Raw genomic sequence first — 12,239 nt, forward strand, 5'->3', positions numbered from 1 at the left:
TTTATAATTTTATTTTTGAGCGACAGTTTTTATTCCAACAAGGGAAATAATAACTTTTCATTTTCTTTATGCCACCAAATTCTACTCCTATTCCATTTCAACTGGAAACAATTAACCAAAACCTCCGATATGCCTCAATGGCTTACAAGCTCAATTTTATTTGATTTCCACTTTAATCCATTTAAAATTAAACTCCACTAAGCGCCAAATAAATTAAAACATCCAAAGAACCTATGCAAAATCCCCACAATTCCACTGACTTCTCTTTCATTTAACCTAAGGGTTTAAAAGCACTTAAGGTCTATATGTATAAATGTACAATCAACTCGCCACTTGCCGGCGTGCAAAAACTTTTAACAAAACTTTCCTCTGCTCTTAGCATTAAGCGCAAATACAAAAGTCCTCGCCATCAACTCAACAAATTCTCTGAATTTTCTTTGCAGGACAAAACAGCGCAACACCAACAAGAGGATGCGTTTAATCGCGAAAGCAGCGAAGAAGATCAGGATGACGCCTTCCATCGTTGGCTCACGTCCACCGAAACGAACAACAACAACAACAACAACAACAAACACAATACTACCAGCAGCAGCGATACAAATAACAATTCCATGGAGGACAGTGCGACACCAGCACGTCGCAAAAATTTGTTTAGTCTCGCTGAGGCGCAAAATAATAATGCAACCATAGCAACCAAAACATTGAATTGTACTAATCCACAGAGGGGAGGCAACAAGGGCAACAGCAGCAACAGTAGCAGCAGAAACAATAACAATAGCACAATTGACAACGTATATTTTCGCAGTTCCTACAATGACTACAGCAGCGAATACAATGGCAGTGTGGTGAATATCGATATATTGCTCACCACGGCGGATGAGCAACAACAGCAGCAGAAGGCGGATTTAATTACGCAACCAAGCAGTAATTCACAACAGACGACAGGCACAGGAGCAGCAGCAGCAGTGGTAGCAGCTAGCAACATCTCCGGCTTAGAGGTGACTACAAATACAACAACGCATCCCATTGCCAGCGTGCAAACGAGCAGTCCAGAGCGACAATGCAATGTTATGGGTAAGTCAAGTCATACTTTTTGCTAGCATTGCAAATGGACCAATGGAATTCAATGCAATTTTGTTTGATATTTGAGCTTATAAATGTTCATATGGAAGTGTGTATGTGCATGTGCTTGTGGGTACGTGTGTGCGTGTTGGTGTGAGTGGATTCTTGCAACGATGGCGCTTATCAAGCGCTGCTGTCGATGCGTTCAATTTATGTTCGCTTTGTTGCTGCTCTAATCGACTATTGGTTTCAACTAAATGAAGCACGTTTGAGTTTTAATTATCGTGTGGCGCAATGTCCAGCAATTGATTTGGATTGTGCTTTGAAGGTATGCTGAGACTCTTGTGTAATTTTCTTTAACAGTCCTTGAAATCCTAACAAATCTTGTTAAACAGTTGCGTTCAATTAAAATGTGTAAGACGGTGAACAATTTTATTTTCAATGTAAAAGCTTGAGTTGAGCATGAAGGTGAATGAAGTAGCATTGGTTCTATATAAATTAGGAAAAAAAAAACCCTTTTGAATACAAATATGTTGACCTTCGCTTGCAAATTATCCATACATCCAACCATAAAACCATCTTTAAGGTTGCTTAGCTTCCGTGGCTATTTCTTCGTATAACGGAAGACCCCTGTCTAAATTGGTTAGGGGTTAAAGACTATATATCGGCGTTATTAAAAATGTCCTAATCTTTTTTGCAAAAAAAATGTACGGCGGATGAATACAGCAGCTAGAAGTGCCCAACCTCATGCTACACTGAGGGAAATAATGCATAGTAAAAATGTATACTGTATATTTTAAAAATGTGCATATTTAAAAAAAATATTGTCTATCAAAATTTAGCACGCAGGTATTCGAATGTCCATGTATATGTAAGTGTACATAGCCAGTGGGAAAATGGGAATGCATTACCTTTTTCTCAAGAAAAGATTAACAACTACGGTTGAACAAAAAGACTCGATGTAAGCGAACGGATAATGTGTAGTTTTGAAGCCACAAACAAAACAACAAGTTGGAAAATTAACTCAAGTATATTTTTTTTCACGTTATCTCTGCACGTAACAGCTGCTGTAGCCGAATGGATGCGTGTTCGACTGCCGTGTTCACGGGTTCAAAAACTATGGCACGGAAGGCTATCATTTTTTCTTTTGATTTTTATTCTATTTGTAGATTATATTTATAGTTTCGTAAATCGACATGCGACACAATACTTTCGCATGACATCGCTGTGGAGAAATTCTTGCATCTTTTCGTGCTTAGGTTATAGGGGCTTTCCATTACTTTTTGCATTCCCCGACATAACCTTTTCCCACTGGGTTTGAAAGTGCATTTACATGCTTGCCCCAATTTGTTGATTTCCAGGGGGTCAAGGTTCGAATTGCATTGCAGGAAATATGCAAATCAAATACATATTTTTTTATCTTGATTATTTACTTCATGGATGCTTTTTCAAAACGATCGCTTCATTTTAATTTGCGCGTAACTGAATTGAATATGTATCAATATAAAGCACTTTTGTTGAAGTTTATGGTAAGAGCAACTATGTTTCTGATTGATTTTGCTATTTTTTTTTGTCAGTGTAGGAGGACAGTTTTATCAAGCTTTCATCACAAAACGGGTTAAGAAAATATTAGTATTAGTATACATCGGGGATGTTGCATTCGCATTCGTTCGAATGATTCGCATCATTTTACTCATTTCCTTCGACATTCGCAATGGCATCAAATGATACGAACAGGGACCGTAACTGTTAAAACTTTTATTAAAAAATCGTTCTTTAACAATTATTTTTTAACTTTTATTTAATTACTCCTTAAATAACCGTTATCTCTGACTTTTATTTTATAAATCCACAATAACAATTATATTTGGTTTTTATCTAATAAAACAGTTATTTTTGATTTTTAAATTATATGTCTTACGTAACAGTTATCAACGGCTTTTTTTTTGTAAAAGTCATGAATAAAAAGCAGTCACTCACCTTTATTTTTCAAATTATGCTTATAAAAGTCTCGTAGGTAACTTTTATTTCCCAAAGCCTTCTTAACTGCGAAAAATGTTAATGAATTTTATACGAATTATTTAAAAATAAAAGTCGGTGAGTGATTTATATTAATGACTTTTGAAAGTAAAAGTCACTGACGGATCTAAATTGTTGACTTTTATAAATAAAAGTCTTCAATAACTCTTATCAAAGACATAATAAAAAATCAAAAATAATTATTTGTTTTTTAATTCTGAATAAAAATTGCAAATAAAAATTTATTTTTAAATACGAGTCTTGGTGAAAAAAGGAATTGATTGGCATGTATAACTTAGTTGTAGAACATTTCATTCATAGTGAATTTTTCCATGACAGTTTTAATCAATAAACAAAAAATGTATTGCAAAGACGCACACACATACATACATACATATTTACCTGCAATTTATATATACATAGCTACGTTAGAGTGAAGATTTGCTAAGTCAATTTTTACAAAATTTACAGGAGAGGAAAAACTTTGAATACAAAATTTTGCGTGCTCAAAGCAAAGCAAAATTCCATTCGAGTCAGAAGGATTCGATGTTAATTAAGACATTTGGGATCATTTTAGTCTTATCGAATTCTCTGTGCCTATTTTGGACGTAACAAATTTGCCTTTCAATGAATATAAATAGAAAAAAAAATGTAACAGGTACCTGAATTCTTTACGTTTATAGTATCGAAATATGAGTTTTCACAAAAAGTGGATTTAGCAACTTTTCACCCTAAGCTAGTGGATATAGTATGCATGTGTGTATGTACAAATATTTCGGCAATAACTTAGATGAAACGTGAAAGTACCAAACAAATGGCAAGCAAACTTCAGCGGTTCGACACAGAAAAAAAGGGAAACACTCAAAGTGCAAACATCTGCGACCTTGAGCTACATACAATGGAACAAATGTTGGCCGTAACCGAATTATGTACACCGGTGCATTGGCGAAATGTTGGCTTGCTTTGATTCCATTTTTTCTGTGCTTTATTTGTGCGCACACTTTAAATTCACAGCGCCATAATTAACACCATTTGGTGCCTTTTTGACGGAAAATAGTATTTCAACAAAACGAAAGGGTCGTTTCAGAAAGCCACTTATTTTCGAATACGCTTTCTGCTCACTCTCGGTTTTTTAACTAATCAAAATTTGTAATTAAATCAATTATTAAAGATCAAAAACAGCTTTAACGTAACGTATTTATGAAGGAGTATTTTTGAACTTCTTAAAAAAATTATAAAATGAATATTGGTCAAGCATTAAAGACAGGAATGATACTAGCTTGGCACCAACACCGAAGGGGTTGATTAAAAAAATGTTATGTTTTTTATTGAAATGCTGTTTTTATTGCGATATATGCATATGCGGGCGGCAGGGCCTACGTTCAAGCCCTGTTCAACGCAACTTCAAAAAAATAAAAAAATAAAGAATGCTTTTTTCTAATAGTGGTTGCCCCTCGGCAGGCAATGGCAAACCACCGAGTCGAATCTGCCATGAAAAACAGTTTCTCATCAAAATACAATCGCTGTTCGGAGTCGGCGTAAAACTGTAGGTCCCTCCGCTTTGTGTGACAACATCAAGGCGCACGCCACAAATCGGAGAAGAAGCTCGGCCAAACACTAACATATATGTAAACGGCAATCTATTATATAATAATAATAATATAATAATTTAGAGTCGCTCAAAACACTCAAAGTTTTCCATGTATTTTATATGGGGAAAAAACGAGTTTTCGTAGAAACGGTAAAAAATTCTTGAAAACGCACATTTCTTGATCGGAAAACTTTATTTATCTTTTTGATATTTTCAGTAATAGTACCCAATTATTTATTTAACCATTTTCTATTACTAACTATTTCTTATAGGACCCCTAAACCCTCAAAAAATTCAATGGGGGACCCATAAAAAATCGCTTGTATTTAAAAATGGTAAAATAATCAACTGAGTATTATTATTGGCAGTCTCATAAAGAGAAGCAAAGTTTTCCGTTTAAAAAATATAGATTTTAATTCCCATGAAAACTTGTTTTTTCCCCATATAACGTGGAAAACTTTGAACGTTTTGAACGACCTCTAAATATTTTTTGGTTTAACAAAAAACAGGGCTATAATTTTTTTCGGCATAATTCATTTTATTTAACCTTGCTTACAAACAGTACGCTTTCTTATAGCTACATTTGAGTTTACATATTTGAGAATTACATAATTATTCAAGCTCTGAATCTAAAGGAATAATAAATTGAGCAATTGAAGAGCACATGCTAGAGGCTTTCCATTTGGCCTACATTGCACTTTTAATAAAATGAAATACTGTAGTAATCCATACCTTTTTTACCTTAGGGTCGTAACATTAAATACATAAATAAATAAAAGTTACAGCGACTTGAAATGTACAGGGTAGCACCAAATAACTGTAGGCCATGTTTTTTTTTTTTAAATAAAAGGGTTCTTTATATATTTTGCTAAAAAAGTACTTTATTTTTAATTTTCTACAGATTTTAATTACATTTTATTAATTAGTTTTTAAATTTTTTCCCTCTCTCTGGGTTTACAAGCGGTAAACTCTTAGAGAGAAAAGCGAAAGCGGCACGCAAGTTTTCGTCGGTTAATTTATTCCATATCTTCTGTAACCATAGGCTGATTTCCTCCTTCCTTTATACTCTCCCTTTTGTCCACCATAAGTTCTAAGACTCAGAAATCAAATAAATTCGGAGCTGGTGACTAGAGCGGCCATTTATTCGACCAACCCTATACAAACTTTCCTTTTTTTAATTTTTTTTTTTATACAAAGTTTAAGAAAAAATACACCTTAAAAAGACTTGCGTGCCACATGTACTTATCTCACAAGGTTTAAACTGCTGGAAAATGCAAATTTATTAAAAAAAAACCTGTGCGTAAGTTTTCGTCGCCACCCTCTATTCTATGGCCGTACTAAATGTTTAAATTGAAAGTAGACATTGTTGTTACTCATACGCCCTGGTAAGTAAAGCTGCAAAGCAAGATGTGATGTGGAGGATATTTGGTGTTGAGTTTTGTAATAGCTCACATAAATTGGTCTAGATACAGTTACGAGTAACCAGTATATTCATATGGTTTGTAAAATATCAACATCATCGGGTACCTCTTTACTTTGTACGTGGTGGTAGCAGGCAAAGAAGAAGACAATGTGGAAAAGGACTTGGCTTCACTTGGCCGTTTTAACTTCGTTAGACAGTGAGCAAAAAACGAATGGCGTGCTTTATTGGACTCCACCACAGTTGTTTAAGTGCTTTCAGGGCTATGCTATGTATGAGTTATTATCCTGCATAAAATGTAATGACTTCAGATTAGAGCGATACTCCTGGACAAGCAAGCGGGTCCGAGTCGAAACTAGCGATGTTTATTTTAAAACGATCCGATTGGTAACATATAAAAAGGTACAGTAAATTCCTACAAAGTACGATAAGCACGAGTAAAAGGACTCAGAGGTTTCCAGAGATAAACAGGGATATGTATTTGTCGTATATTTCTTACAACTGAAACCGGGGTCATACCGGAATAGACTCATTTTCATGCAAGTTACATCGACATAGCTATGTACCTATGCAGGTGTATAAGTATGTCTTGCGACGCGTTAATTACTACTTTAATTCAAAATATGTAAATCCATCATCATTACTGCTGCTTTTATGAGCATACGTGCATACACATGTACACAGTTTGTATCTACGCACACGCATGAGCCAAATTCTTGTTGTTAATTTTAGTTTTAAAATTGCAGTTCTTTAGGTTACAGCTTAAAGGGAAATAAAACTTAATGCGAAAACTTTCGAGCACATTAAATTTGCGTAATATCTTTCAACTTCTCTAATAAAATTTAATTTTTCCATATTGGATTTTGTGTTGCGTTGCAACGATGCGGATTCGTTGAGCAGATATGGGTAGATATGTATGTATGTGAATACACATACATGTATGTGTGAGCGTATGTACTAAAATTTCGTTGCCCCCCTTGGAGGTTGACATTGGTTGCAAAGTCATCTAAATCGAAACGCGGAGGCTTACTTTTCGCGCGAACTTTTGCCATTAGCGATGGCATTTAATTATTGAAATTAAACTCAAAAAATACAACAGCGGAGATGCAGAATAATAAATATTCATTTTCGGGGGTGTGAGAATGTGAATAATTACTTGAGCAACTAGTTGTGTGTGTGTGTGTGTTTTCGGAAAAATTTTCAAACAACCGCATATGTATGTGTAAATTAGGGTGGTCCAAAAATTAACTCTACTTTTTGGAATTTTCATGCTGTCACCCACCAGCCGTAGCTTGGAAATTTTCCATATAATGGTTTCTTTTTAAAAATTAAAAAACAAAACAACTAACAGTAAAACTTCAGTATAATATATTATCGAAAGAGCAAACCTTCCTATTATTTATGAAACTCGATTTCATTCGTTTAGCTGCCTAAGCTGGCTTCACATTAGCACATCCTGTTAACGCAGTTTTCCAAGCCCTTGGTAACGGTTTTTGGCTCTATCTCACGAATGGCTGGATCGATACTCGCTATTAGAGCAATAGAAGCCAAATCAAAAATTTTAAGGAGATTTGTCTGTCTGTCTGTATGTTTGTACGCGCATCACTCTAAAACTAATGATTGAAATTGAATCCAGTTTTCACTAGTGTGTTGCTAGAGATCTTACTTAAAATATAGAAAGAAAAAAGTTAGAGAGTTGCCACCTATTTGAAAATTTGTAGTTTAAGTGAATTGATAAGATAAAGTAAGTATTGCGATATGTCTATCAAACGAATGAGGTTTAGGAAGGCTTACAGCCGAAAATATTATTGTTGAAGGTTGCCACATGTTTGAAAATTTTAAATTTAATATAATTGAAAACCAAAAAAAAATATTTTGCAATATAGGTATCAAACTGAAGAGGTTTAGGAAAGTTTACTGCCGAAAATATTTTTGAGGAGGTTTGCCACCTATTTGTAAATTTTTTTAATTAAATTGGTAAAATAAATGAAATATTACAATACGGGTATCAAACAACACGAAAATACTTTTAAGGCGCGGTGAAGAACGCCGGGTATATGCTGGTCTTCACTAGTATTATATATACGAAGGTGAGTTTGCTTGTTTGTTACATAGGGTAGCTTCTATTTCGACTAGACGAGAGGACGTATCACCTTCCATATAAACGGAATTTCTTATACTACATACCTCCGGAAGTATTTGTGGTAAAGTACTCTAACTTGGTATACATATAAAATCAATACATGCAAATGGAGGGCTGCCACCTTTTTAAAAAAATCAAATTCAACCTGAATTTACGGAATTATTACATTATCGGTATCACTCGAAATGGTTTTGAAATGGTTTTATTTCTCATCTTTTTAAAAAGTCCAAATTTACTCGGGTTATGAAAATTTGGTAAGTGGAATGTGTATCACAATATGGATGTCAGACGAAAGAAGTTGTGGTTTGAGAATATTTTGAAGAGAGTTGCCACCTATTTTAACACTAAACCTAAATAAAGTTATTTAATAAGTCAAATTAATTATGACAATACAAATGGTTTTTAAAAGGCCTTGTTTTTACAAGTACATGTAGGGTTGCCACCTGTTTGCAAAATCAAATTCCACTTTAATTATAGCAATTAGGTAATTGAAACACATATGCATGTAAAAGGTTTAAGAAGGCTAAATTCAAACTATTTAATAATTTGAATTAATCACAACAATATCAATCGGATGGTTTTGAAACTACTCATCTCTAAACAACTTGTAGGGTTTTCACCTGTTTAAAAATTTCAATTGGGCTAGAATTTAAAGAATAAGTTAATCGAACATGCATCACAAGAAAGAGGTTCAAGAAAATTTTAGTTTGGTGGTTAAAGAATTTGATGTTCTATAGATAGGGAGTTCTTCAACCAAATTCTGAGATAAAGCATTTTTCAAACAAATTTTTAACTAGAGCGTTCTTGAGCAATTTTCAATTTATACTGTGTGGCGAGAGTTGTCGATATGAAATATTATGCAAAACTTCAAAGCGCCGAATTAAAATACTCGAGTATCTTTGTTTTCAATATGCTTAAGTTCTGGTAGGTATCTGGAAAAAAAAAATTAGACCAACCTCATGTACATACATACGTTAACTTATTTTTTAATTTTTGGCTTAAAACTTTGCAACTTTTAAAATACTAACACAATAGCAGTCTAAGAAATGTCATTTTCAGTAACAATGAAAACAATAACAATAAGTCTTAATAAAGAGCATATAGCAGCCCACCACTCTACATACATACGTTGAAGTATGCCCAACTTACTGCTAAATAATAAAACTTTATATACATACATGTACATGTCCATGTACATATCTACATTTCTACATATCCAAATGTATATATAATTGCATACATATTGTATCTATGCGTGCATCTATTCTTGTACACAATGTTATGTTGCTATCAAGTTGTTGTATTAATTTGTCCGAAACAATAGGAAAACACGTTTTTGGTCCAAGGCACTGCCAAAATGTGCAAAGTTAGTTTAGACGAATAATTTTGGTATGGTATTTCTGTTCTTATACATCTGTATAAACTTTATTATATGTGTAATACGCATTTCTTGTAATACAAATAAATAAATATAGGGTGAGCCAATAAGACCACAAATGTTCGCAATAGATCCACAGTTTCATGCGCAGTGGGGCAAGTGGCACCGATCTGTTGAAATTACATATTGTCTAAGAAAACGTTCACCTTTCAAAGTAACAGCGTTACCGGCAACATTTTCGAAGCGGTATGGCCCGATGATTTCGCTAAGCCAAAAACCACACCAAACAACGACTTGTTATGGATGCATAGTTTTTTTTTTTGCAGTTTTGTTTGTTAACTTATCCGTTTAGGTGAAAGTGTGCTCCATCGCTCATGATAGTTAGTTCTTTTGTTTTTTTAATCTACATTAACATTAAGATCACTTTTACGCGTTCTTCAACTGAGTATCGTTCCATGATTAACTTTGCCAAAGCTCGCAGTGTCAATCGTCTGAAAGAAAAAAATCGTCTGAAAGAAAAAAATAAGAAACAACATTAACAAATAATTGCTGTCAAAGATCTGCACCACCCTGCATATGTACACATGTATGCATGAATTATTTACATACAAGTATCTTCAACAGCCTGTACGTTTTTACGAAAATTTACAACTTTGGCAAACTCGCCAAACACGTAGCGACTTGGTGAAATATGTTTTCGAACTTTGAACAAGTAAATCTAGATGTTTTGCAAAATTTTATTTGATCGTGATGTTTTTTTTTACTACGACCGCAAACAAAAAGACGTTAAAATTTGTGTATCGGAGTCTTGGAAAATTTTACATTTAAATTTGCAAAAACTGTTAACAAAAGTTTGGATTATATCCAATTTAGTCGCAAAAACAAACATCACATTTGATTTGTATTTATTGCAGCGATAAATCTTGGTGATAGAACTAATTATGTACCTACATCTGTATGTATATTTAAAAAAGTAAGCGCACCTAGACCACACGGGAGAAGTGAAACTTACGTTATATATCTATTTGGTCTCATAACCTATATACATATCGTCGATGTTTTTGCAAAACTGCCCATCGACCAATTGCAAAACCGCCTATCTTACAGCACTCAAATTTTACAGGAGAGCGAATATATGGTTTATCCTTTGAAGGCATTGCCTTGATAGGCAGTATTTTCTCTAGCTATTATTTTACAAATTTGTTGTTTTAATAACGATTTTTATGCATAAATCTCCAATTTTTGCCACAACGGCGATGTAAGCGTTTTTGCAACTGGTTTGGGTTGCCATATTTTTTATGCGCGAAACCATGGGCCAAATATAGTAAAATTCCGTTTTTAGTTTTTCACTCTGACGTCAGTAATTTAAAAATGATTTAAAAAATTCAGCGAAATGTGCTTAGAGAAGAAGTATGGGTATAAAATTAATGAGGAAAACTTTTAGAATTTAAGCTGATAAAAGTTTCAGGTGCAAAAGGGCTGGTAAATACTGAAAATGTCATTTTAAAATATTATCCTTGAAATTTCGCAATATTTGTTTTTGAAAAAGTTATATGTTAAGGCCTTCTATAAACTCGACAACTTCCTCGAGTTTCGTTCTTCTAACTCTGATGGCTTAAAAATTACCTATCAGTCCTTGTGAATCCACAAAATTTAAATTTTTTAAGTTCTAAAGAAATTCCCTATTGCATTTGTTACCCATATTTTTGTTATCCATTGCATTGAATTTTTTTAACAATTTTTAGGATAAATCATAACTTTAAAATAACAAAGTCCTTCAAAATAAATCCTACGGTCAGAGACAAAAAAGAAATACGCCACTTTAAACAAAAAAGTCGGTTTCAAACCCCTTTATTATTATTTATTTCATGGTAGGAGAGCTTCTCAAACAATATAGAAGCAATTTTTTCGATTCAAGGTGTTGAAAAGTAATGAATATCTAAATCCCGCGACTAGTCCCGGGATCCCGGGATTGTGACAACGCTATCCCGAAAATCCCGTGGTCGGAAAAAGCCGAAAAATTAACATCCCCAAATACGTACCCTTACCTGGTAAGTGTAAATTAAAAAAGTTAACGCCTCTCCGCTATGTACATAATTGCTTAAAGTGTATTTAAAATATTCTTCTTACTAATTAACCATCTGCCAAATAAATAAATAGACCGTAATATGTCGTTAAAAAAATTGCGTCTGCGAATGCAATTACTTATGCATATTTAAAAATAAATGGCATGACGGTGCGAACAAACGAATGGGCATGTACTTTTCCATACATATGTATGTATGTATGTGAACACAATTTTATTAATGCGACAGCAGAGGGAGTTAATATTTATTTTCCTAGCAATATCAAAATACTTATACACATGCATACATATGTATGTACATACTTACTTACCTATGCGGCTGTACAAATTAGCTCAATGGTTGCCTGCTCCAGTTAGTTAAGGTAAAACGCAGAAATAAGTTGCCAGAGCAGATTACACGCTTAGCTGCACAAATAAATTTCGAAAGCACTTAAATGTGTGAACATGTCTACATATATATACATATGTATTTACAAACGCATGTAGGTTAATATTTAACAGGTTAAAAATATGTATATATGTACCTACATATTTATTTGC

General features: G+C 33.7%; 1 protein-coding gene across 1 annotated transcript in view; it reads left to right on the plus strand.

Annotated features, from left to right (window-relative positions):
- Positions 1–305: 305 nt before the first annotated feature.
- The window catches only part of LOC118751847 (probable serine/threonine-protein kinase DDB_G0282963), a 32,111-nt gene continuing 20,177 nt past the window's right edge, over positions 306–12,239 (plus strand). The window contains exon 1 of the mRNA XM_036486674.1: positions 306–1,074. Coding sequence (XP_036342567.1) covers positions 306–1,074 — 769 coding nt within the window. The remainder of the gene's footprint in view (positions 1,075–12,239) is intronic.

Source organism: Rhagoletis pomonella, unplaced genomic scaffold (assembly GCF_013731165.1).
Source record: "Rhagoletis pomonella isolate Grant_MI unplaced genomic scaffold, Rhpom_1.0 Rhpom_scaffold_01040, whole genome shotgun sequence".
Lineage (NCBI taxonomy): Eukaryota > Metazoa > Arthropoda > Insecta > Diptera > Tephritidae > Rhagoletis > Rhagoletis pomonella.